Genomic DNA, 27760 nt, shown 5'->3' on the forward strand with positions numbered 1-27760 from the left:
TTTCCATAGAAATGGCTGTTGGGATCAGTGGAAATGAGGTAAGTGAAAGTTTTCCCTGATCCTTGTTTCCATCAAGCTGACGCCTGTTCCCCTGGCAACAGCAGTGGACAGCAACCAGGCACTAGCAACAGATTCAGGAGAGCTCTCTCACTTGTCAGCTGTGGCTATCATCTATTCCGAACCGAATCCTTTTTTATAACACTTGGCAAAAACCTCTGAGCACCCGGGAGGCGTCTCTGGCCACGTGTGCCCTCCTGAGCACCCACTTTGCCGATGGAGAGCTCTGTATTGAGCGAATTCATCATAGTGCTCTCGTGCAGAGCTCAGCTCTTCATTAAGCCTCTGGTACCTTAATGGTTGAAATTAAAGCCATAATTTTCCTGTGTTCCCTATTCCGCTGGCGGCATTAACAATCACTGTTACTTCTGCAGTGAAGGGTTGTTTATGAATTTAATAATTTGACTTCTGTGATTGCCCTGAGGCGCTACTGTCAACCTTATGCCAGTCTTTTTTTTCCTTCTGTGTAATACCTCTTACAGGCTGGTAAAATTGCTTACAGAAATCAAATATTGGTATAGCAGGACAGCTCAGTATAGCAAGACCTTTATGTCTGGGATATAGGGAGCTCTTCTTTATTAAAGTTCAGCAGTTGTTCCTTTCCTGGAACATTTTAATATTTAAGCAGATTATGCACCCAAGGCGGAAGTATCCTTCTCCCGTATGAGACAGTGTTTGCAGGTCCCACAAAGCAAAGGAGAGCTGTCATTATTGCCCTCGTGTGTAAGGTAAGAGTGTGTGCGGAGAGGCACAGAATGAGGTGTTGGGTGCTGTCTGGTGTTAAACCCTTAAAGATACTATTTTAAAAATATTTTCTCTGAAACAAAATGAAACTCTGAGACTCAGAGCTGTATCTCTGAGAATTGAATGAAAATATGGCTCCACAGCGTTACGAGAATTTAAATTGGCTGTGTAAGAGAGGACTGGATAAATGGTGAATTTCCTGTCTCGGAGGGCTTTCTGAATGACTTTGTTCCCAAGAATCTGGATGAGGGCAACTATAATAATTGGAGGGCTCTCTGAATGACTTTGTTCCCAAGAATCTGGATGAGGGCAACTATAATAATTGGAGGGCTTTCTGAATGACTTTGTTCCCAAGAATCTGGATGAGGGCAACTATAATAATTGGCTTGGAGGTGATATTTAGGACTAACCCTGTACCACTGGATCGGGTTCAGTGCAACAGACTAATAAACAGAAAATCTTGCTCAATATTTTTCTCTCTCTCTTGGACTTCTTAAGAAAAAAGGACTTATTCATTCAATGAATATTTTTTGTGTGCCTACACAGTGGTTTCAGTGGTGAGACAAAGCAGAGTCTTGTCTTCATGAAGCTTGTATCTCATGAGGGAGACAAAAATTATAAACTTTTATAAGTTCTTTGAAGGAAAGGTGCATGGTGCTGTGAGAGTGTTTAACAGGGAGAACAAATGTCTAGGGGAAGCGTCCTGGAGGAAGAGAAGGACGAACGAATAGCCATCATATCCAGGCAAGATGGGAGAAGACGCTCAGGGAGGGTATTACAGTGAAGGAGAAACCCATGCGAAGGCCCGACAGTGGGAAGGAACAGAGGGCATTGGAGAAACTGAAGAAAGCAGGGTGGCAGGCACTCAGGGGGCTGGGAAAGGAGGGTGAAGAAAAGAAGACAGACTGGTCAGCAGAGCCCAGATCACAAAGGTCCTTCAAGATCACATCACAGATTCTGGTCATTAGCTGAAGGGTAAAGGAACCCACTGATAAATTTCAAGCCCAAAGTGATGTGACTTATATTTGTGTTTTATAAAAATTACTCTGCTTTCTGGGCTTCCCTGGTGGCGCAGTGGTTGAGAGTCCGCCTGCCGATGCAGGGGACACGGGTTCGTGCCCTGGTCTGGGAAGATCCCACATGCCGCGGAGCGGCTGGGCCCGTGAGCCATGGCCGCTGGGCCTGCGCGTCCGGAGCCTGTGCTCCGCAACGGGAGAGGCCACAGCAGTGAGAGGCCCGCGTACCGCAAAAAAAAAAAAAAAAAAAAAATTACTCTGCTTTCTGATGTCTTCAACTTACCTTAAAACACTTCAAAAAATATAAGGTAACTGGATGGATAGAGGGATGGTTAGATAGGAGCTAAAGAAAAGGTAGCAAATGTTAATTATGGGAACTAGGTGGTAGGCATATGGCTGTTCACTGTGTAAGTCTTCCTACTTTTATGAACATTTGAACTTTTTTCTTAACGTTGGAAAAATTCAGCATATAAAAATCACTCTGGCTGCAGTAGTATGAATGGATTGGATGGATGCAAACTGGATGTGGGGAGACCAATTTAAGGCTATTGTAATCCTCTTCCAGCCACAATATAGTATCAGTGCCAGAATGGACCTTTTACTATAAACAACTATAAAACTGGCGAAAATATATGAAGCAGTGTTTTTTGTTTTTGTTTTTCAGAAGATGGAAATAGGCAACACAGGACTGGGTTCCTTAGGAGGAGGGAAACACATCCAGTAAGTGCCACAATTGTCCTGGCTGTCTGCCTGGAGGTGCTTTTAGAATTGTGGCACAGGAGGCAGAGCCCAGAGGAGGACAGTGGTCTATTTGCTCGAGAGGCAAAGAGCAGAGTTTGAGAGGCCGAGACAGCTGGGATTTTCAGGGCAGGGTACTGGAGAGAGAGAGGTATGCAGAGAAGGGGCTCCGGAAAGCTGAATAGGGAGTCTCTGAAATCTTTGACTATATACTAAGCTGCTATGTGCCAGTTGAATTTATTGGTAGAGAACAGCTACTACAAAGCTGTGAGCTGCTGGAAATCTCAGTGTTGGGAGACAGAGGGATTCTGACCAGCTGGAATAGATTGACGTTGATGATACATTGGACATTCAAGTGAGACCTCGGAAAGGCCAGGCATTACCGGTAGGGTTACCTTACCCCTGGAGTAAGAGCCACTCTAGACCTATCCCAGTCTAGACCTGCAAATCTTATAAACAAGCTTCAAAAGGATCAGGACAAGTGGCTAACTTAACACCTGCCAAAACAAGTCAACACCCATTAAAGGAAGACACCAAAACCCCAGATGTTCCCCAAATGTTTCCCCACATCATTAAAAGTTACAGGACATGAAAAGAAGCAGGAAAACGTGACCCATAATCAAGATGGAGTGGGGGCGTCAATAGAAACAAATTGAGAGAAGACAGATAAGGCAGGAAAGGAACAAAGAACATATGGGATGAACAAAAAACCAACAGCAGGATGGTGGACATAAACCCAACTGTATCAGTACTTGGATTGAATGAAATGGGCACAGTGTTTTAATGAAAAGACAAATTGTCAGAGTGAATAAAAATGCAAGATACTGTAAAGACACAGATTAAAAATAAAGGGATAAATATATTAATACAAAATATATAAAATAGACTTCTATACAAGGAATATTTGCAGAGAGAGAGATTTCAGAGATAGAGACATTTCATATTCCTGGAAGGGTCAATTCATCAAGAGACAATGATTCTACCTGAGTTTGTACCTAATAAACTTTGAAATACATGAAGGGAAAGCTGTCAGAATTAAATGGAGAAATCAATAAATCCACAAACAGATGAAAATTTTATAGTTCTTTCAGTAACTGAAGAGCAAGGGGATGAAAAAAACTAAATATAGATAACATCTGAACACTACCAACCAGAATGTCCTAACTGGTACTTACAGAACACTGTAGCCGATAACTGCAGAACACTCATTCTGTTCAGGCGCACCAAGATAGACCACGTGTGGACTGTATTAAAAAAAAAGTCTCACTAAGTATCAAAAGATTTAAATCTTGCAGAGTACATTTTTTCTAATAGCAATTGATTTGAAATAGAAACCGGTAACAATACGCTGTCTAGAAAGTCCTTCAGATACTGAAAATTAAATGATACATCTCTAAATAACTTACAATTCAAAAAAACATTACAATAAAAGTGAGAAGTTTTTTAAACAGAAAGATATTAAAAATACATCTCAATTTGCATTATCCATCTAAAGCAGTGCTTAGAAATTTATAGCTTTAAATGCCTATATTAGTAAAGAAGAAAGGTTTACATTCAGTGGTCTGTATTCCCATCTAAGAATCTAGAAAAGCAAAGCAAATTAAATCCAAGGAGAGTAGAAAAAAGAAATAAGAACATAAGTCAGTAGAAGAGAAAATGCAAGAAATAGGTAAAGTTAACAAAGGCAAGAGTGGACTCTTTGAAAAGCTTAATAAAGTTAATAAATCTTTAGCAAGACTAATCAAAAAAGAAAAATCGATCAGTATTAGAAACGATGGAGGGTATGTCAACACAAATATTACAGACATTAAAATGATAACGAGACTAGGGCAATAAATTCAGTGACTTAGGAGAAATGGACAAATGCCTTGAAGAGCACAGCTTATTAGAACTGACTCAGAAAGAAAGAAAAGACTGAAGAGGCCTATATTCGCTTTTCAAATGGAATTCAGAATCATAAACCTTCTCTCGCAGAAAACTGAGGGCCTCAATGATGTCAAAAGTGAATTCTGTCAAACAATTTAGAAAGAAAGAATATCATTTCTAGAAAAAAATCTCTTTTAGATAATAGAGGAGGAAGGGGACATTCCCTAACATATTTTTATGAGACCAGAATTACCTCAGTACCAAATGCAACAGACAAAAGAACAGTAGTTTTCATTAATCTAGATGTAAAAATTCTCAAATACTAACAAATTAAATCTAGCAATTATTAAAAGAATAATACCTCCTGACCAAGTGGGGTTTATCTAGGAAACACAAGGTTAGTTCACCTTTGGAAAATCAAACAATGTAATTTACCATATTAACAGAAGGAAGGAGAAAAATCATATGATCATCTCAGAAAATGCCACCAACAGTATTCTGTAATATTCATGATAAAAAGCTCTTAGCAAACTAGGAATATGTGGAAACTTCCTCAACCTGAAAAAGGTTATCTACAAAAAAACCACAAAAACTGTAACTGACAACATACTTAATGGTGAAAGCCTGGATGCTTTTTTTTTTTTTTTTTTTCTCTTTGCGTTACGTGGGCCTCTCACTGTTGTGGCCTCTCCCGTTGCAGAGCACAGGCTCCAGACGTGCAGGCTCAGTGGCCATGGCTCACAGGCCCAGCCGCTCCTTGGCATGTGGGATCTTCCCGGACCGGGACACGAACCCGTGTCCCCTACATTAGCAGGCGGACTCTCAACCACTGCGCCACCAGGGAAGCCCACTGGATGCTTTTTTTCCCTGAGATTAAGAACAAAGTAATCATTCCTCTCTCACCCCTTTTGTTCAACATTATACTGGAAGTACTGGCCAGTACATTAAGGCAAGTAAAGCATATAAAAGGCAGAAAGATTAGAAAGAAAGCAAAAGCTATTTCTGTTGACAGAAAACATGATTGTCTACTTAGAAGGTCCTAACAAATTGCCGGAAAACCTACTAGAATTAATAAGTGAATATAGCAAGGTCTCAGGATACAAAAATCAATTTTATTCCTATACACAAGCTGCAAGCATGTGGAAAATGAAATTTGAGAAAATATGATTTACAATAGCATTAACAAGTTAAAACCCTTAGGAATAAAGATAAGAAAAGATACGGAAGACCTCTGCACTGAAAACTACTGGTTAGTAAAATTAAAGACGATCTAGGTAAGTGATGATGGCCCATGATCATTTGGTCTGGACTGGAAGATTCAGTATTTTTAAGATGTTGAATTTATCTGCATTCCTCAAATTTATCTATTAAGTGCTGTCCCATTCATAAATGCTAATGGCTTTTTTAAAAACAACTGACAAGATGATTTCAATATTTATATAAATTGCAAAGGACCTATAATAACGAAAACAATCTTTACAGAGAACAAAGTTGGACGACTTACACTACCTGATTTCAAGACTTCCATAAGGCTACAATAAATACAGTGTCATTTTGTCATAAAGATAGATACACAGAACAATTGAATGGAATAGAAAATCCAGAAATACGTGTATATGGTCAATTGCTTTTTGACAAAGCTGCTAAATAATTCAATGGAGAAAGGATAATTTTTTTTCAGTGAAATACTGGAAAAACTAGATATGTCTTTAAAAAAGAATAAAAATGAACCCTGACCATTAGGTCACACTAGACACAAACTAACTTGAAATGGATCCTAGATCTAAGTAAAAAGCTAAAATATAAATGTTTTCTAAAAACACTTCTGCCCTTCATAAATAAGAAGTTGAAATGGGAGAAAATATTCACAATACGTGTATCTGACAAAGGGTTTGTATGGAGGATATACAAGAACTCTTAAATAATAAGATAAACAGTAAACAATACAATAAACAAAAAATAATTAAAATTGGCAAAAGCCTTGAACAGATACTTTGCAAAAGAATATATACAAATAGCCAATGTGCATGTAAAGATGTTTAATATTATTAATCATCTGGGACATGCAAGCTAAAATTGCAGTGAAATTCTACTACATATGTAGAATAGTAGAATAGCTAAAATCAAAACGACAGTATCAAGTGTTGCCAAGAGTATAGAGCAACTGATAATGCTCACATGTTGCTCATAGAAACATAAAATGGTATAACCACTTTGGAAAAGCTTGTCAAGTTCTCATAAATGACTTGTATGTCGGCATTCATAGAGCATTGTTCATAGTAGCTTCAAATTGGAAAAACCCAAAGGTCTATCAGCAGGTAAAATAGATAATCAAATTGTGGTATCCAAGTCAAACTTTGGAATACCATTCAGCAGGAAAAACAGAATGAAGTACTAGTGCATTATCAATGATGCTGAGGGAAAGAAGCCAGGTACAAAACAGAACGTATGGTGAAGTTCTGGAAGAGGCAAAATTAGTCTATAACATAGAAATCAGGTCATTGATTTTCTGGGGTGGGAAGAGGAAGAGTTTACTGGGAAAGGCAATGAGAGACCTTTCTGGGAGGTGTTATAAATGTTCTTTATCTTGATTGGGGTGTTTTTTACATGGTGTCAACCTTAGCCAAACCATCAACTTAAATCGTGTGCATTTTATTGTTCGTGACTTGTGTCATGATAAAGTTGATTTTAAAATACCATTAAAATAGATTTAAGGGGCTTCCCTGGTGGCGCAGTGGTTGAGAGTCTGCTTGCCGATGCAGGGGACACGGGTTCGTGCCCCGGTCCGGGAGGATCCCACATGCCGCGGAGCGGCTAGGCTCGTGAGCCGTGGCCGCTGAGACTGCGCGTCCAGAGCCTGCACTCTGCAACGGGAGAGGCCACAACAGTGAGAGGCCTGCGTACCGCAAAAAAAAAAAAAAAAAGATTTAAAAGAGTTTTCTGCTTCTGGTTGAGATGGAGTAACAAATACCAGATTTACCCTACCCTCCCACCTGAAACAACAACAAAACCCAAAACAGACAATATATGTAAAACAACGGTTTTCAAGACACTGGACGTCAGGCAGTAAAGGACAGTGATCCCTGAGAACCAGGAAATAAACTAAATAAGCTCCATAATTGTTCCAGTTTACTGGCTTAAGAGAATTCCTGGGCCACGGCACAAGGAGGGGAAACGCAGGCAGAGCCCTGTGATCCCCCTGGGTTTAGAAGATGAAGCTAAGAGTCTGCAAAAACTAAGGTGGCTAAAGTATGCGGGACAGAGTACTGGAGAGGAGAGAATTTCATAGAAAGAGAAGACCTCAAAAAATGGAAGGATTGGAACACTCAATTTATTAGGATGTCAGAAGACAGGTAGTATTAAGAAAAGGAGGTTGTCATGAGAAGAAAGGAAGAGAATATGGGGCAGGTACGAGTTTGGTTTGATCGTAGGAAGCTGGGAGTGTTCCTGCCTGATTCCTAGCTTCTCTGAGGCAGGGGGCAGGATTAACTGCTGGCGGCCAGGGGGTAGGTGGCAGAGTCCTGTCTGGAGAGTCAGGGAGGTTCAAGATGATGGTTGCAGGGAATTGGGGAGTGAGTGGACCAGAGAACTGACGTAGATGATAGGTAGCATGGAGGTCCTTTTTGAAGCTGGCGATGACGAATCCATATTGATGTCAGTCTATCGCATCGTATGACTTTTCTGTAGCCATGTTTGACTGCTCTTACCCAGGTGTGGAGAAAGGGAGTATCTGAAGTCATCTGGGCTGAGGGGTTTGCTCTCTGTATAGTAAAAGGATGCAAGAGAGTTTAGGGTAGCAGCAAGAACATCACTAAATGGTTTACTGATGGATCATGAAATCTAAGGTAGGTTAGGAGGGAAGGGGAAGCCTAACAGACTGAGAGAAAATGGGGGCGGCCAGTGGACTGGATGTTCCGAAGAGGTTAGTATTGTTTATAGTGGGAGGAGTGAGACAAGTCAACTGATCTGAGAGGAGGTTGTGGTCAGAGAGTAGAAAGCTTGAATTCATGATTAGGGGTGGTAGAATTTGGGGATCAATAGTCGTGGAGATCAATATGTCAAGGGATTGAAAAGCCAGGTGTTGGCAGGGTCAACCAAGGGCTACGGGAGTCCCCCAGGAAGATGGTAGGACTTGGGGTGAGGAGGAAGGCTGGGAGCTGGGAACCTAAGACTTCAGTCTAGGGGGCAAGTAGGAGACAACAGGGAGGAAGGGGAGAAGGTCACATAGCCTACCGGCACTGTCCTGAAAGGAGTAGGGTTTTTTGTTTATTTGATTTTTACAGCAGGATGAGGGAGTGTTGGTCTAGATGTGAAGAGGAACAGAAAAGCAAGGAGGCTGTCAACGCCACCTTGAGACCCCGAGGTAGGTGGGGTCTGGAAGGGCTACAAGGGAAGCAAAGCAGTAAGCTTGAGGATGACCCAGGTTTCCATCAAAGCAAGGAGAAGGGCGAGGGGGGGGGGGCGTCCCTTTGAAAAGGTTGAGGATACAGGAGAATGTACCCTCTGGAGCAGCAGTTCCAGAGTGAAGAGTGAGAGGGGGCTGAGTCAGTGATGGGGAAGTTCAGAGGACCTCAGGATGACGACGCACTGGGCAATGGGGACTGGGCCTTGGACATGTGCCTTGCGCTTTGCTTGGTGACTGCCGGCATCAGTGGAGAGAGCCGAGGCTTAGTGGTGGTGAGGTCTAACGATGGGGCAGGGTCCTCAGCTAACGGAGACCCTGGCTCACTTGGTCTGGGGCGATGTTGTCCAGCCCCTGTGGTCTGGGCTCACCTGGCCTGAGATGTGTGCCAGAAGCTTCAGTCTCTGCAGAGACAGCCTGGGGCTGCTGGTAACTCCAGCGGGTGTATCCACAGGGTTGTGGCAGTGCTGTGGCTGGGATCCCTGAGTGCTGCCCCGCCTGCGGTGGCTCCTTTGGCCCAGGGGATTCCTAGTTGCTGTGGTTATTGGTCTCCACATGTCGTAGTGGGAAGAGCTCAAGTTCAGAGGTCAGAGTCTTCCTGGCGACCTGACTTTCATCAGTATACTTCAGTTCTCCAAGTCAGGGTCTTCTCGCCGCTAAAGTTGATGGCCCCATTGCCATGTAGTTTTTCTTTTCTTTTTTTTAAAAATAAGTTTATTTATTTATTTATTTTTGGCTGTGCTGGGTCTGTGGGCTCTAGAGCGCAGGCTCAGTAGCTGTGGTGCACGGGCTTAGTTGCTCTGAGGCATGTTGGATCTTCCCGGACCAGGGCTCGAACCCGTGTCCCCTGCATTGGCAGGCAGATTCTTAACCACTGAGCCACCAGGGAAGTCCCCAGGTGGTTTCTCTTACAATGCTGTCCTGAGAACCAAGGAGAGAAATGGATGGGAAGGGACCTTGTAGACTGTGAAGACCTTTGCAAATGTGAGGTGTGGTCAGCATTGGCTGTTCCTGTGAACAAGGAATAAGGTTGTTCCTGTGAATTTGAAAAGCCTTCTTGTTTGCAGTCTGAATATTCACGTGCCAGCTGTTGTCTCCAGGGCCCCGCCCTGGAGGACCTGGAGTGACACTTGACGACCTAACCTAATTTCTCTGAGTCTGATTGTCATAAGAGTTTGTTTTGGATTCAGGGATAAAATATTAATCCACTCAGAACTAGATCATTCCCTTGAAATTCTGCTTAAAATAAATCTTGGTTTAAGTTTTCTGCCAGCACCTTCAGAGCCTCCAAGCGTTTGGGGCTTTTCGGCTCCTGAGTCTGGGAGACTTTCACTGAATCTGAAGGATTCTAATCCAGTGGGTGATGACACACCGCCTGCCCAGAGGTGTGCTGTTCCCAGAGGCCTACCTGTCCTTGAATCATATGCCGGTACTTACAGATAGGCTTACGGAGACATACGGAGGAACTCCAGGGCACTCCCTGTGTGCACGCCAGCACCTGCACCCTCTCCCCTCCGGCTCTCAGTCAAGTGTACTTGAGCATAATCTGTACCGAGCCGTGTGCCCTGGGAGAGCAGCGGAGGACTGGCAGGTCAGAGAGGGCTCTCCCGAGGAAGCCGGACTCGGGTGGGGCGTTGAAGGAAGGGCGTTTGTAAGGATGTCAAGAAAGGAGGATGCATCCCAGACCCCAGAAGCGGCGAGGGGAGCAGGGCCTGGTGTGGCACGCACGTCAGGAGCCAGTGCGTTGGCCGGTGGGGCCGTCGTGGTGCTGTGTGCTGTCTGGGGGTCGTGAGGCAGAAGGAAGTGCCTGGTGACGGAGGCGGGGTTTTGTCTTTAGTTCATGGGAGCTGTGGAGGCATTTGAGCGACAGGGTGATGGAGGCGGGCCGGGCCTGGAAGGTAAAGCTGTGCCTCTCTGGGCCGAGCAGAGTGAGGAGAGCTCTGGGGCTGGGGCTGTGGCAGAGGGAGCGGGGTGTGAGGGGGTGGGACTTCCGGCTGGGGTGGGAATGAAGGAGACCTCGTGGAAGATGGTCGAGGGTCAGCGTCTCTCAGATGAGGAGAGAGCTGCGGATTTGTCAGCTCTGGGGTATGGATCACGTGAGGGAATTTTTCTTTATTACTTGTTGTTGTTAATGTGTCAGTTATATATAGATCTACGCCCGGCACTGAGCTAGGTGCCTGTATAAAGTTTATTTCATTCAATCTTCTCAGCGACTTTAGTTGCTGTGTCTTTCGCCTCCGTTTTACAGATGAGGGAAGCAATGTTCAGAGAGGGTTTGTTTTTCTCAAAGTCACACAGCTAGTAAGGAAGGAATTCCGGGTAAGCGAGGGATGAAATCTGGATCTGCTCGACTCCAGAGCCCAGGCTGCTTTCTCATCAGTTGGAAGCTCTTTCTGTGTGTGATGAGGGGGTGCCCCTGGGGGATCCCATCTATCCGACTGGCTCTGTGCTGATACATCCTGAGCTGTCCCATTTTCATGCTCTGCCAGTTTCTTTCTCTTCCCCCAAATTAATTACTCAAAGTAAAGGGGAATCGTGGAATATGGAGACTTCAGAGAAATTGGGGTTTTTTACCTCTTAAAACTCCTGTGAACAAGTCCCCGTCTATCTCCAGAGGTCCTCTGGGATTCTGTTACTGGGGGGGGATCTCTCTAAGTCCCTGAGTCTCCCCTATAATAGGATGCTCTTCCCTTGTTCTCAAGTAAGTCTGATGGTTCAGAAAGGGCACTTCACCCATCCTGTCCTTCAAGGAGAAGCTCCTCAGAGGGAGGACCCCATCTCCCTTAGTGCCTCTCTCCAGGTGGTCTGCCTTTGACGTGACCATTGAGAGGGATTTGGGCTGGAATTCCTACAGGGATTGCTTTGAGGACTTCCCAGCTGGTGGGCTCTGTTGCAGCTTTTTCCTTGGGCCAGTGTGGCTCATCTGTGGTCAGATCCCCCAGCTGCGCTTTGAATAGGTGGTGCAGCCCTTTGTCCATCTCAGGCTCTTTAACCAGGCCCTTAGCGGCGAACTGTTTTGGTGCAGAAGCAGGACAGGACCTGGGCTCGCTGGTCTCTTCCCACATGTTAACTTTGAATGGTTCTGCCACCCTCCCAAGTCAGACTTCAGATACACATTTTTCTCATTTTTCTTTAAAAACCAGAATCTGACAAGTCAGATGACTTCTTAAGGAGCAGTATTTGAAGCTGTCACGAGAAGATGTGATAGAGTTGTCAGGCCTCACTTGATTGATACATTTCACTTGGAGAAAGTGATGTCAGGCAAGAGGCCCATGTTTTTGAAGAACACCTCTTAAAACATGTTTTTTAGAAAACAGATTGAAACAAGAAGTCTGTAACTTTTAGCATACAACCGGATTCTTATCATTTGGGGAAATGCCTTTGGTAGCCATGGAAACTAACTCTTCAAAGAAAGAACAGCTCTTCTGTCCTCAGACAAGGGGATGTGGTGAAAGGAAAGTGTATTTCATTCTAAGAGGCTTTTTCTCCATGGATGACTTCTTAGACTTGTCCAGGACTCTGACTGGCTTAGTTTTTGTTTTTTGCTTGTGACAACGATGGGTGTGGTTTTAGGTGATAGGAAGTTACAGGTACGTCCCATGCAGAGCCCACAATCATGTCTTTGACATGATCATCATTAACGTAAGGCCTGAGCCTATGAAACTATGTATTTAATTCAGCCTAATCTTATCGAGCAAATACTAATGACCAGGATTTGTGATAAGGAACCAACATACAAAGATAAGACAGACACAACCCCTCTGTCACAGAGCTTACAGTCTGGCGTGTAAGAGGGAATATTAAATAACAAATTGCATGGCAAACTGGAGAACTGTCTTTGTAGGCTGACCCAGCTGAGTGGGGTGGTATTTGGAAGAGTAGTGAGTTGAGCCTCACTTTGGGAACAGCCTGGAGCTGAAAGAGTTCTCCGTGCCTTGGAGAAAATGAGGGAACTTTAGGATGGCCGGAGCACAGGGTTCAAGCCAGGGGAATGGTCAGAAAGGACTGGGAGAGAGAAAAGAAGACTGGACAGATCAGGCATTTGTTCTCTCGGTCCATACCCCCCTTCCTCTTGGGCAGCATAAGTGCCACCCTGTCCCTGAGCTTTGGTGTGTTCAGGCTGCCCTGCTGTCGTTCACAGAAGATAACTCACCCTAGTTATTAAAAGCTAGGAAACACCTACTTGGAAAATGGTTCATCTTCCCAAAAGACGGCAACTCTTTTCTATATAAAGCATCTTCACAGACGTTCATGTCAATAAAAGAAGCGAAGGACATGAAAAGGGGAGGATTGCTTTGAGAAAATCTCTTAATATTCCCCAACCGTCACAAACAGAAAAATTAGAAGGCACAGGATCCCTTCACACAAGGATTCCCCATGGAGTTTGTTTCAGGAATGAGCTCCCAAAGAATAGTCATAATGTAGTCGGGTGATGGGAAGTGTGACTGTTAAACATTTTTCTCGACCTGCTTGCTGTGTAAACAAGGGTCCTCCATTTGCTCTTGTCTCTGGCTCGCCGGTGGCCCCCCTTCACTTCTTGGTGGCCAGTGCCTAACTTCCGTTAAAAGAGCACTGTCATCCATTAGCCCTCTTCCCCTCCGTGGGAGTTACCTGCAAGGGAGCAGATCTTATCGATCGGGTGCTGCAGTCCAAAGCCCTCCCCCCGATTCTGGCCTATTTATTTCATGCAGAGGGAACCCATCTTGGCTGCCCCTGGCTTTTTGTGGTTGAGGGAAAACTGGAACAAAGCCAATGATTTTGATGAACTTTGAACTAAACCAGTACCAACCATTTAAAATTTGTGTGTGTGTGAAGCGTCACACACTATTGTTGATTTTTTTTAATAAAACACCCAGTTTCCTCAGACTCAGACTGAACTTACGTGCTTTCCAAAACATTAAATTTAAGCAAAAATGTTTTTGAACCAAACTGCTCTTTCATCCTGTTTTATTTCCTTTATGTCTGTGTAGGGGAAATAATTTAGGTCTAAAGAAGACTGGCCTCTGCTGATAAAAATCAGTGGCTTATTTCTTCCACTTCCCCCTCCTCTTAGCCTTTTTGTGGGGGGTTTGTTTTCTTTTTGGATGAATTTCTGAGTCTTTTCTGTAGAAGTCTGAGTCCTAATGATTCCGTTGGCCTTGTTCACTGGAGGTTTCGGGGCTTGTTTGTGTTTGTTTTCTCTGTGCGTGTGTGTATAAATTTCAAAGCATTTAGCGTGTCTAAATTTTATTTGTGTGGGTTTGGTTAAAATAAACAGTACTACAACCCAAGAAGAAGCTCTGTCTCTGAATCAACACGATTTCCAGTGGCCCATTTATTTTATGGGGCATTTGAGAAATAACAGATTCCAGAGCAGACCGTGCGTCGTCCTTCTGCATTGGTGGCAGTCACGTTTGACCTGCGCTGCCGTTTCAGGGCGATGGTTTGCTTCAGGCTAAGTGCTTTCACTCCAGGAGTGTTGACTGAGCCAGGGCTCCCAGAGCTGGGGATGGCAGGGCCTGTAAACCCTGGTCAGTGTCAGGGTTCAGGGAGCTGACTGCAGAGCGTGAGGCACATGCCTGGCTCCTGGGGCAGGGGAAGTTATGTAGGGGCTCCCGGGAGGGAGCCTGGCTGGTTTTGGGGAGTGAAGGTCAGCCTGTGGGGAGATGAGCAGAAAGGGTGCTGTCACCTTTCTCTAAGCCTGAGTTGGGGCTCTGGAAGAAAATCAGGATGCAAGGGTAAACGGTGCTTTCTGCCCTGCCCCTCCCTTCCTGGTCCTGACTAGTAAGTGTCCAGCCTACGCATCTGCTGAGCCAGGAGGCAGAGGGATCGGGAATCCTTTGAAAAGAGCCCTGGGTTTGGAGCCTGGTTCAGAGCCCCTTGTCCTGTTTACCCAGCATGTGACGTGGGAGCAGTAATGTCACCTTGCTGAACCTCGGTTTGGGCCTTTGTGAGACGGGAGTGAAAATCCTGGTCCTGCCTGTGCCTTAGGAGGCAGTGAGGCCTGTGGGCAGCGAATGTAAAGACACTCTGAGGGCTCCAAACACACATCCCGATACCAAAGGGGTTCGCTCCGTTCCTGCCGGGGGAAGAGGGCCATGGCCTGACGCGCTCCCCCGGAGGAAACCAAGTCAGCCCGCAGCCGTGCAGACGCAGACCCTCTGGAGCTGCTGGAGGTTGGCTGGGGCCCACGGCCAACGTGCTCGTGGGTGAGAGGCTGCTCAGGGCGGTGAGGGCTCAGGCTGCGCCTGTCTCGGAGCTTCCGCTTGTCCTCTTCTTTGTGTCGCTCCATCTGTGTGAGCCCCGTGGAGGCAGGGAGGGAGCCGGGGGCAGCACCGTTGCTCTGCAGGCAGCACCCCTTGTGACCCTTTCTTCTGAATGCTCTCAGCCCTTCTGCTTCTCGGCTGCCAGCACTAAGAGAGGGCTCCAGGCTGCTGCCCAGGGACAGGAACAGAAAATGAATAAGGGACCACTTCACAGCAGCTGGGTGTCCTCATCCCTCTGGGCCATTGAGGAGCCTGGGGAGACTCGAGTTACTGCTACGGTCAAACGCAGCGCAGGGCAAGTGCTGTCCTGAGGGGGGACAGGGTGATGAGGTGGGGCCTGGGGAAGACAGACGGCAAGGTCTTCACCACGTCCTGTGCGCCAGTTTCTCCACCGAGGGCTTAGTCCTTCTACCAAAGGTCCCTGTGGTACCCCTCGAGGGACTTGCTGCTTCCAAGGCTCCCAGTTCCCATTTTTGGTGGACTTGGACTATTAGAAATTTTTTCCTTCTGTTGTGCTGAAAGCAATCTTCTGAAACGTCCATCTACTTCCTGGGGCACACAGCGGGTCAGCTTCCTCTTTTCCATGGCAGCCCTTTCAGAGGTTGAGGACCAGGGACATGGCTCTTCTGTGACATCTCTTTTCCATCTGACCTCCTGTTTGCCCTTCCTCTGCCCCCTGCCCACCCTGCCTTCTTTCCTGAACATTTAGGCAGGTAATGTTCACCTGGTAGGTGGTGTATCACCTGGCCCTGCAGGAAGGTCCATATTAGCTGAGAAGACAATGGTGGATGTGCCAGAGCTAGGGGACCACGTGGAAAGGGTGGAGGTGAAAATGACTAGACTGTATAGTGGAGGGTGGTTGGAGGGGCAACAGTGTCAGGCTTCATAATTGCTTTTCCAAATGGTGTAAGAAAGTTGGGAATTGTATCAGGACTCTTATTTTTTTACTCACATTTTTATTGATGTTAAATCTAGTCCATCCCCCAGGGTTTACTGAATACCTTCTGACCTGCTCACCAGATTTTCTCCTTACATGATCTCATCTTCACACATCACTCCTAGAAAACAAAGCTGATGGTGACTCTCTCTTATCAAACTACTGTTGGCTCCCCATTGCCTACAGGGAAGCACGTCCCTTAGTTTGGGATTTAAGGCCCTTCCTGGACTGACTATAAGCTGATTTTTTTTTTTAATCCTTATCCATTTCTATGTTCACTCTCTTCCTCCTCGGCCTCCTGTGTGCCCACATGGAGGTCCTTAGGAGGGTGGATTTAGGAGCTGGATGGGCTTGTGTGACCAACTTCCCTGACCTCAGTTTCTGTGTAATGAGGGTGATGCCATCCTTGCCTCACCGTTCACACTCTCCAGTGAGGATGACGTGTAAGGAATTGTGCTGGGCTCTGTTGAGGACACCGCTGAGGAGGCTGCAGGGAGAAGGCACGCATGCAGATCCATGACTGGTGTCCATGAGGAGAGCGCTCTGGTGACTCCAAGGAGGGCAGAGCTCTTTGGCTGGGGTAGCCAGGGAAAGCTGGGTCTCGACAGGTGAGCTGGGATTGAAAGACGGGAGAAGGCTGCTCAGGTGGACAGAGTTCTGTGGACGAAGGCTCACAGGGTTGGCGAAGCAGAGAGGAGTGTAGCCAAAGCGCAAGGTGTGCATTTATGAGAAGGGGAGGCAAAGCTGGGGTAGCAGGTCGGGGAAGGCTGGAAGGCCTTGAGTGCCGGGCCAGGGTGTTTGACCTTGATTCCCGAGGGCAGCGGTGAGGAGCCCTGAGGCATTCTGAGCAGGATGACACCATGGGGGAGTCCAGGTGCGCAGTGCTGGTGACCAGCCGAGAGGGAGGCAGGCCCTGAGGAAATGCTCCAGCTACAGCCCCTCCAGCTGCCTCGATGGGTGAGGTGTGTGCAGCCTGGCCAGCGTGAGACCCTGGGGGGTTCTCAGGTCCAGCTGGCAGGGAGATTCCTCCCTGAGAAATCGTTCCTTACAGGACATAGACCTGGAGGGAATCTAACAACCTGAGACAGAAACTCTACCCCGTAAGCCTGGCAGTCACTAGGGGGAATGGCAGGCTGGTGGTAGAGGCTGTTCCTGATGCTATCCACAGGCTCAGACGCATTCGTTTCAGGCTTCAGGCCAATCCCAGGAACCGTGGGCTTTCTGTCCTGGTGCTTTCTGGCCTCTTTAAGGAGTAGGGCTCGTTTTGTTGTGTGTTATGTCTTTTTGTACCTCGTCTCCTGTGTGCCTGCTTGAAGAGGGGCTCTCTCGGAGGAGAGAGATGTGGAAAGAAAGAAATGGACAGCATTGTCCATTCCCACAAGGAGCCTGCAGTCTACCTGGCGAGCGGAAATGAATGTAAAACAACATAAGTTTGCATTTGATTAGAGCGGTTACGTTTTCCAAACACTTTAATAAATTTTTTATTTGGAAGTAATTTCAAATATACAGAAAAGTTGCAAGAATAAGAATATCTTAGTAAGCAATCCAGGTACCCTTTACTCCAATTCACTTAATATTCTATTAATATTTTATCTTGCTTGCTCTTTAATCTGTCTATAGGGGGTGTGGACTGGTTTGTTAAAATATTTTAAAATTCCTTACTGTTTTTAGTTATTCGGGGGCTCACATTATCCCAGATTTGGCCCGTGAGGTGCTTCTCATGCCCCCATCATGTTTGTTTTGTTTTGTTTTGTTTTTTAAGCACTTTCTTACTCTCTTAGTCCTGTGTCTACCCTGCCCCAGCCCTGGAATCAGCCATTTCTCCAAAGACTACTGGTCCTTTTAATGGGAAATGGTAATAGAGACTGAGATCTGGGTGCCAGGTGTGCTCCTGACTACTGGGTGTGGGGGCATCTTTGTTTCTAGATCTTTCCAACAGAGCTAGGAGGTATATGCATTTACATGCACATACCTGCCTTTATGCATGTAGTTATATGCATACATCTTTAGAAATCATGAGTTCACATCAGTATCCCAGTTGCAGTCCATCCCCAGAGGGCTCTTTCTAATGGTCCCCTTCCCGTCTTTCTACATCCGTCCTTCCACAGGGAGAACACTGGCTCCCACCTGCATTTACGCATTAACTCATTTGTGAAATCCTGTAATACGTCTAAAATAGTTTCAGCACGGTTTCATCCCTATCACTACAAAAAACCAAACTGACTAAAAAGAGTTGAGCGTTTGTCTGTGGTTCTGCCCTTACCCCAGTCCTGTCCAGGATGGAGAGGATGCAGTCAAATGTTGATAAACTACTTGCACTGGTTTTGTCTTTCTCCTTCAGGGTGGTTATGGTATTCATTTGAAGTACAGTCGGATTCATTTGTATCAGTTCACTTCCACTTCAGGGGTATTTTCCCTCCTTTCTGTCCCTGTTGATTTAATTAAAATTTTAATGTGTAAAACGTTAACGTGATTCTAAAAGTCAAAATTACAGAAAAAGTGTCACTCCTACTTCATCCCCTCTGCTCCCTTTGTCCTCATCCTTTATTTTGTGCTTTATCTTTCAGATACATCCTACAGTAGTGTTTGTTTCCTTATTTCCTCTTCTTTTGCATCCAAAGGGTAGCACAATATATGTGCTTTTTTGTCCAAGCACTTCTTAAAATCTTTTTTCTTGTTTTTTCCCCTTCTGATCTGGAACAGGTAGGCTTCTATCACATGTGGGTTGTCAGATTCCTAAGTCACTTGTGAAAGTCTGACGGTTTCTACCAATAGCTTTGTTACATTAACTTTTATAATAGTGACTTATTTAATCCCTTAGTGATAGGCTTCTAGAATGATAAATTCTTAAGTGAAATGGAGAACGGTTTTTTTCATCGTCCACTGAGGTTGATAAAGATTCAGTGGACTCAGGTGAGATTTCCGGGGATGCAAGGTTTGTTGTGATGGGAATGACTTATTTTCCACTGAGCAGATAGTGGTACAGGGTTGACGGCGCACTTGCTGGCTTATCAGGGTCGCGCTGAGCCCACTTTGATGCCATGTGTCCTTTTGTGCTTCCCCTATTCCACTGGCATCATGCAGCTTAGAGACCATTCATAGCGGTTTGCAATTTTTCTCCCTTTGGTACTTGAGAAACCTCCTCCAATTGCCTTTTATTCTTCCCAGATTCAACAACTAAATGTTATACATTTGCACTTCACAACTGTACAGTGCTTTGTGATGTTCACAATAGCATCTTATTGAATGTCTGACTTAATCTCTGTGAGACAGGAGAACAGGTAGCATGTCTGTTTCGCAGGTGAAGAAACTGAAGCTCAGAAAAGGAAAGTGACAGAGTGGGGACTAGAGTCCAGGTCTTCTGACTTAGAGCCCAGAGTGGTCTGGGAGGACCGATGGGACAGCTGAGTTTATCACAAAGAGCCCACCTCCCTTCACTTCCGCCGTGTCTCAGAGCCAGCAGAAGGAGATTTATGCCTTGTCAATCTCAGTTCTGTCCAAATCAGTAAATGTTACGCACCTGCTAAGTATTAGGCCATTCAGAACTGTCTAAAATCAGTTCAGAGCATTTATATTAACAGTTTTGTTACATGAACAGTTATAATAGTGATTACTATTTAAAATAAATGGGCTACAAGCCAGGACTTTGCAGCGTTTTTTTGTTTTAAACATTTAAAAAAATTATTTCTTTGGCTGCATCGGGTCTTAGTTGTGACACGTGGGATCTTCCGTTGTGGTGTGTGGGATCTTTCGCTGCGGCATGTGGGCTCTTCGGTGCAGCGTGTGGGCTCCAGAGCATGCGGGCTCAGTAGTTGCGGTGTGCAGGCTCTCTAGTTGTTCACTTGGGCTCTAGAGTGCATGGGTTTAGTTGCCCTGTGGCATGTGGGATCTTAGTTCCCTGACCAGGGATCGAACCCACATCCGCTGCACTGGAAGGCAGATTCCTAACCACTGAACCACCAGGGAAGTCCCATCGGCAGTGTTTTGTATTCTCAGAAATTTTAGTCACAGTAGGATTTTACCTATGCACGCTTTGCTGTGTCCCAACAACCAAGAATGTGCAACAGTGATGCAGCTTTTTAGAGAGAGGGGTTTTGGATTTCTAATGTAAAAAAACTTAATGAAATATGATGTTAAAGCAAAATCCCCTGTGAAACTTAAGGGTGACTCTTTTGCTCTCGTAGTAATTTTCTTTTTCAAGAACTCAGATGATATATGTAACCAAGATAAGAATACCCTGCTTGTATATAATCATGTGAATTGAATACTCTCAGTTCAGAGTCAAAATATGCAGAAAGATTTGTGCTGGGCTACTTTTGGTAAACAATAGAATTGAAGGCCCACAGACTTGGTCTTTATAGTGTATTTAAGAGAATAGATTACATGATGCATTTTCATATTGACACGTGACACTCCAAGGCCTCCACTTGTTCAAGAATGAGATTGTGGTTCAGGTGTGATATTTTCAAAGCTCAGATTCATTTGGTGGACCTACCCCGGACTGAGTTACGCGTGGCCGGTATCTCAGGAAGCCAAGGCTGAGAAGCCCTACGTCATTCTCGGTGTGGTTTGCGTGAGCAGCAAGATGCTGCCTGCAAAGGCCTTTCTGTTTCGAGAGGGAAGGTGTTCTCCCCAGGAGGAAGGGTCCTGGGCTGAGAGTGCAGGAAGCTTCTCTGGTCCTTGATGGGCTCCGGCTCCCCACGCGAACTCCCTGGAGTCAGCTCCCCCGCGAGCCGGGCTCAGGATGCCCCACAGCCTCGCCGCCTCCTCACTTGCCAGTGGGTGAAGGTGGGACAGACCAGCCCTAACAGAGCCAAGGACAGATCCCAGGGCATCTGAAAACTGGATGATGTGGTCGAAGGGCGATGAGGTTGTCCTTTCTCACGGGGCCGGGGGAGAGGGTGGCAGCTTGGTGAGGATTCTGGTTTCTTACCTGAAGCATTAGTGTCACTGGGTGTTCAAGTGTCGGTTCAGCCCATCGACAGTCCGGAGTTGGGGGGTGGGGAGAGATAGTAGAGGTTGGCTTTTTAGGTAAGCAGGTCACCTCCCCTTCGTCGCTTGGCTTGGGCTGGGTTGGGTTAATGAGGTCCCTGCAAGGGAGATGTGCTGGCTTTGGGCTGGAAGGAAGGCAGACGTAGAGTCCGTCCGCGTTCAGGGGTCTGTGTGCAGAAGCTGCACTGCCTGTCATCTCATCCGCTTTCTTAGCTGCTTTTTAATCATACTTCCCAAATCCATAACACACACAACTTGGCTCCTTTAACGGTTCACGGTTGGAAACGCAGATGGTTCCTTGTATATGAGAATTGGGTAATCATCCACCTGACCTCCTGACTTGCCTGAGCAAGTGTGGGATTCTGTATATACGCAGACATCCAGGCTTGCAGACGGGAAAGGTAGAGTAAACAACGAACAGTTGGGAACATTTCCATGTCTGCCAGAGCCTTTCCAGGGCAGGTGTTCCCATAAATGGGCAACAAATCATACTGCCTTTTCCCCTTCTATAGGGAGCACTTCTGGGGAAAAGATCGTGGCGAGAAGCGAGGGTTAAGAAAGATAGCAGTGCTTCGTGGGTGCTCCATTTCCTGTCTGGGAAGGGGGAACGGGGCTGTGAGGTGGGTCTGCTATGACCCTGTCCACCACTCTGGCCAGAACTGCAGCGGGTGGGGAGCTGGGGTCTCAGGACTCCTGGTTTGGACAAAGGGGCCAATACACGTTAGGAACAGTGAGCGTTCCCTCCAAGTATGGAAGAAGCCCTCTGTGACCACAGCTTGGCCCTCGTGAATCCTTTCTCTCTCGAGCGTGATGCCGGCTATCTGAGGAGACTCTGGGGAGGTGGGGCATCTCTGAGTCCAGGCCCCTGGTGGGGGGTCACGGGCAGCTCGTGGTGTTTGGGGACTCGGCTTCTTGGGAGCACGGAGCTCCTGAAGGGAGTTCGTTTTCTGAGGGACGGTGCATGTGCGTTGGTGTGGTCTCTGCAACTCTGACCCCCACAGTCTTGCTTGGGAAGGCACTGTCGTGTGTCCTGTCCACGTGCGTGGCCCCCGTTGCTGTGCTCGTGTGGCTGTACTCGGTGCCGTGTGTCCTGCTGCAACACTGCTGTGCAGCAGGGCAGACGGCTCTCGGCAAGGGTACCCGGCGACGTCCTGACCTGTGCCTGTTCTCTTTGCCTCCCCCAGAGAATTCTCAAAGGAAAGGGAGAAGGCGAAAGCACGGGGAGACTTCCAGAAGCTGCGGGAGAAGCAGCAGCTGGAAGAGGATCTCAAGGGCTACTTGGATTGGATCACCCAAGCAGAAGATATTGATCCCGAGAACGAAGAAGAAGGAGGAGAGGAAAGCAAACGAAATAGTAGGTGGCGCCCCTCCTGCTCGGGACCAGACAGAGCCTGTGTGCCCTTCAGATGCCTGCCCACGCAGGTGTCTCTCCCTCTGACCTGGTCTGAGGCTGAGGCCTCCTCCCGGCCCTCCGGTTCCCTGACCTGCACATCAGCGAGAGCTGTGCGTTTACACCGACTCTGGATTTCTGCCTGGGGTGTGGGCTTTAGATAGTATCTCGTCTTGTGGCTTTGTGGTCGGGGCGGGTCAGCCGGATGTGCCGTGTGCCCCTCTGGAATGGAGTAAGCCCCTTCTCTGCGGCAGGGGTGCAGTAAGACACCCTTGCGCCAGAGGAGACGAAGTTGTTCTTCCTCCAATTTAGAGCGAGTTATTGGAAGGGGCCTTGAAGAGCAGGGCGCCTTCGTCCCTTCTGCTCCTTGCGGTGGCCCCCACCTGCACCAGCTGGGGGACATCACACGCTTAGCCCATCACCGGCCAGGAAGACAACAGTTCACTGTCTAGGGCGGTGTTAGGAGGCGTGTAAGTCAGCGGGGCCGCTCCAGAGCCCGTCCGGCTGGTACCCCACACGGGGACGCTGGGCATTGCTCGGTCCAGCACTGGAGTTCACTGTCATTGTCAACCACAGCCTCTCTTTCATCGTGTGCTTTTCTTGCTCTTACTCTTCCTGAGGCCACCTGTGCCTCAGGTAAAAGTGGAAATCGAAGTTCGGCGGTGGAGTCGACTAAGGTGTTGGTGATGTGTTGCAGATCTAGACTAGCTGATAGTAAAGACCGAGGGCGCTGGTCCATTGAGAGGCCTGGGGACGCCGGTTAGGCCCCGCCCCGTGGAAGATGGCTGGGTAGGCCCCCCCGGAGCGGAGCCCCTCCAACTTCATGCAGTCAGCCCTTCGTTCAGCAAGGCTGGGTGCGGGATGCCGGGCGGACTCGTGACGGGGGAGGACGTGGTTTGCTCCTTCTGGGGAGGGCGGGCCCGCACACAGGTGAATGCGGCCCGAGGAGACGGAGATGCGGGTCCGGCGAGGAGGCAGGCAGTGTGCCCAGAGGAGGAAGGGGTGGCCTAGGGGTCTAGGGCATAGCTGTGGGCTCGCGGGGCCTGGGCCTTGAAGGACAAATGGACCTGAGATGTGTCAGGAAGAGCAATCTGAGTCGAGGCAGTGGTGTGAGAAGGTGGAGGTGGGCAGACAAAGGCTCGGGGAGGCCGTGATGGGCTCTTCCTTCAGCTGGAGCCCCGAGGGTGTGCAGGTGAGGGTGGGACGAAGCAGGGAGGGTGGCCGAGTGGAAGCTGAGGCTGAGACCCAGGGTGGAGGGGATTCTTGACCGAGACGGCCTTCGCGATTCTCCAAGCCTGGGACTCTGAGTCTGTGCTTCCGTGGAGATATTTCCTGTCATCAGGGATGCGCACTTGACTCAGTCCTGTATGCTAACGGTGGGGGGAGGCCGGTGCACGCAGGCCCCCTGCTTCCCAGGCTGCACGACTGCCTCCTCAAGGAAAGCCTGGGGGTTGCCCCCTGAGACCGAGGGAACTGGGGAGATCTCTAGACTAGGTTTGTCGACTATGGGATGAGAGTTTCTAAGTGGGCGTTCATGGGAGTTCCACACCCGTGGCGTGACCGCTTTGTGATGAGGTGTAAGGAGTGTCTGCATGTCTTCGGCGCAGCTCTGTCTGGGGCGTTCACACCAGAATCCCATGACCTTCGCAGAGCTTCTGCCCCTACAGCATGGCCAGCACAAGCCTGCAGCTCAGGGCTGCCTGCCCCCCTCTTTCCCTCTTTGTTCCCAAGCTGCGGTGTTGACGCTGCCCTGCAGAGGACCGCCAGCCCCCTGCCCTGCTCTCCTAAGCCCCGCCCATCACCTGTTATGTGTAAACGGGCAAAGGTCTTGTCCTTTCTCTGGAGCAGAGCACCTTGCCCAGCCAGCGCAGGTGTGTCCTGTAGGGGCCGGGCAGGGCCCTCTTTTGTAGGTGGATGTCCTTTTGTCTCCTCATTGCTCCACCTCTAGAAACAGACAGGGATCTACCTTAGCAGAGCCAACATCTGTTGTGCTAGATGTTTCTATGGCCGTGATTTGAGGAGTAGGGGTTTTTGCTGGGCTTGAGCCATTGTCTCCCAGTCATCCTGAGGGTCCACTCTTGTGTCCTAGCCCGTTCCCTGTGTCCTGCCACTGCCTGTAAGGGCACGTCTAATGGCAAAATCAGTGCCTCTACCTTTGGAGACCTTGCTGTGGTACCTTAGTGTGAGACAGAGGGGAGAAACTGGCATCTTAACCCAGGGCCTGCTGTCCACTGTGGGAGCCCAGAAGGACATGGGGGTGCGGGCTGTGGGGGAAGCAGGGAAGGCCCCGCGGAGAGGCCGTGTCCCTGCTGCGCTCTGAGGGATGAGCAGCCTTTGGCTATGGAAGGTTGGCGGGGGAGTGCTTTTTAGGCTGAGGAAATGGCATAAGCAAGGTGCAGAGGTCCACATGTTCAAAACCCTTAAGTGCATTGCTTAGTAGAGTAATCAAGGAAAGAAATAAAGCCCCTTAAAAGTTGCAGAGCCTCAGAATTCACTGTGCAACTGGTGCTCCAACGCCCAGAAAGCTACGCCGTGTCTCGGGGACGTCAGCATCGTGGCTTCTGCTCTGCGCAGTGATGTCCAAGTGAACGTGCAGGACCAGCTCGGTGCTTGGTCCAGAAAGGCACCTCCTTCCAGTGCCCCCTGGCTTTTCATCGGCTCCTTTGCCAGGTGCCGGGGTGTCCTGTGGAGCGAGGCTTACAGTATTTCCCCAGTAGTCAGAGTCCCAGAGCCTTGACGGATGACGGTTGGAAATGAAGACGTAAATCCCAGGCTGTGGGAACCATGTTGAGGTTTAACTGATTTGAGAAGAGACCCCAAGCCTCCTCCCAAGGAGCACCTTCCCTGCAGCCCAAACCTTCTGGAGGAGCAGTGCTGTCAGGGTTTCCCTGGGGCCTCCCGTGGCCGCCAACCGTTTCCTCCTTGCCACAGCCAGAAACACAGGGGAGAATGGCTCACCTCGGCCCACGTGGTCCTCCTCGCCAGCGAACAGTGGCTGACTTACCACCTGCACACACCAGGTCTGGTCTCTGTTACCTGTTGGCAGGCAGTGAAGTGTGGGCATTGCCACTGTCCTCCCCGAGTGTGTGAGACTCACCCCCGACCCCAGCCCTGCCCTGCATTCTCTCTGGAAAATGGGTGGGGCACTCGCTCGGGCTCCTGACTGTGTCCACACTGTCTCAGGATGCTAACTCCATCGAGTGTCCTTTTCAGTTGGGTCATGGATGCGTTGGGACAGTTTCTTCCCAGACATTCAGGAATTAACTGACAGTGTGAGAAGAAGCCTCCCTGATGGCTGAGGCTCAGCCTAGACAAAGGGCACTCTTGGAAGCCATTAATAACAGCAGGTGTCTTAAGCCCAACGAAGGCAGGGGCGGGGCCAGGAGGCACGCTGATGTCCCTTCTCTGGAGTTGGCTGCAACTGAGTTTGGTGACTTGGAATTTGGACTGGAGTATTAGGCACATCACCGAACATCTCTAAGCCCCAGTTTCCTTGCCTGCAGGAAGGGGCAAAAGCTATTTGCCCACAGAGTGGTCATGAGGGTTAAATGTTCGATACCTGGTGAGAGTCGTCATAGCCGTCACAGTACTTGCTGCTGCTGTTGTCGTTAAACTCCAAGAAAACTTGACCTAAACAGAATTCTTTTTGGAGAAGTACTAGATCTCTACTCAACCTGAGGATGAGGACCCCTTTTCGGATCATCCCTGTACTTTCATATTGAAGAACTATAAGGTTCTCAAGTGTTGATGGAAAACAGATCTGTTGACTCGGTCACTTTCGAGATATGGTAGCACAGCCTTCTGGCCTTTGAAGTCCATTTCTAGTTTGGTGATGCTTGGTGTCAGAGAACAGATGTCAAATCAGGTGCTTGGAGAGGCACTCACATCATCTTTTCTCTCTGATCTACTATCTGCATCTGTGGTACCCAACTCTGGCTGTATTGGGTTGGCCAAAAGGTTCGTTCGGCTTTTTCTGTAAGATGGCTCTGGTAGCACTTAGTTGTCTTCAACTTCATTCAAAACCATTTTGTTAGACTGTATGTGACCGCTGTCATATCAGTGTGCATTTAAAACAAGACATCAAATTTGGTGAATTTTTGTGTAGCCATTTTAATATTGAAGATGGAAGAGAAAAGCAACATTTTTGGCATATTATGCTTTATTATTTCAAGAAAGGTAAAAATGCAACCGAAATGCAAAAAAAAGATTTGTGCAGTGTATGGAGAAGGCGCTGTGACCAATCGAACGTGTCAAAAGTGGTCTGTGAAGTTTCACGCTGGAGATTTCCTGCTAGACGATGCTCCACGGTCAGGTAGACCATGAAGTTGAAGTTGGTAGTGATCAAATAGAGACGTTAATTGAGAACGATCAATGATATACCACACGGGAGATAGCCAACATACTCGAAATATCCGAATCAAACGTTGAAAATCATTTGCACAGCTTGGTATGTTAATTGCTCTGATGTTTGGGTTCCACATAAGTTAAATGAAAAAAGGCTTCTTGACCGTATTTCCACATGCAATTCTCTACTTAAACGTAAGGAAAACGTTCTGTTTTTAAAACAAATTGTGACGAGCGACGAAAAGTGGATACTGTACAATAATGTGGAACAGAAGAGATCATGGGGCAGGGGAAATGAACCACCACCAACCACACCAAAGGCCGGTCTTCATCCAAAGAAGGCGATGTTGTGTATATGGTAGGATTGGAAGGGAGTCCTCTGTTATGAGCCCTTTCTGGAAAACCAAACGGTTAATTCCAACAAGTACTGCTCCGAATTAGACCAACTGAAAGCAGCACTTGATGAAAAGCGTCCAGAATTAATCAACAGAAAACGCATAATCTTCCATCAGGATAATGCAAGACCGCGTGTTTCTTTGATGACCAGGCAAAAACTGTTACAGCTTGGCTGGGACGTTCTGATTCATCCGCTGTATTCACCAGACATTGCACCTTCGGATTTCCGTTCATTTAGGTCTTTACAAAATTCTCTTAATGGATAAATTTCCAGTTCCCTGGAAGACTGTTAAAAGGCACCTGGAACAGTTTTTTGCTCAAAAAGATAAAAAGTTTGGGAAGATGGAATTATGAAGTTGCCTGAAAAATGGCAGAAGGTAGTGGAACAAAAGGCTGAATACATTGTTCAATCAAGTTCTTGGTGAAAATGAAAAATGTGTCTTTTATTTTTACTTAAAAACCAAAGGCACTTTTTGGCCAACCCGATACGTGACAGTCACCTGGGGAGTGAGGACGCATCCTGGTGCCGTGCCCCACCCCACACTGATTCACTGGTCTGTGGTGGCACCCAAGCATGGCTCCCTGGAGGTTCCAGTGTGACACCAGCGTTGGAGACTCCTGAATGCCAGCACG

The 27760-nt window shown here is 47.5% G+C and overlaps 1 protein-coding gene across 11 annotated transcripts in view; it reads left to right on the forward strand.

Annotated features, from left to right (window-relative positions):
- The window catches only part of CACNA1D (calcium voltage-gated channel subunit alpha1 D), a 320771-nt gene that overhangs the window by 191825 nt on the left and 101186 nt on the right, over window positions 1–27760 (forward strand). For all 11 annotated transcript variants that reach the window (XM_067754765.1, XM_067754769.1, XM_067754766.1 and 8 more), the window contains exon 9: window positions 22182–22351. In XM_067754765.1, the coding sequence (XP_067610866.1) occupies window positions 22182–22351 (170 nt within the window). The remainder of the gene's footprint in view (window positions 1–22181; window positions 22352–27760) is intronic.

The sequence above is a fragment of the Pseudorca crassidens genome, chromosome 10 (assembly GCF_039906515.1).
Source record: "Pseudorca crassidens isolate mPseCra1 chromosome 10, mPseCra1.hap1, whole genome shotgun sequence".
NCBI lineage: Eukaryota > Metazoa > Chordata > Mammalia > Artiodactyla > Delphinidae > Pseudorca > Pseudorca crassidens.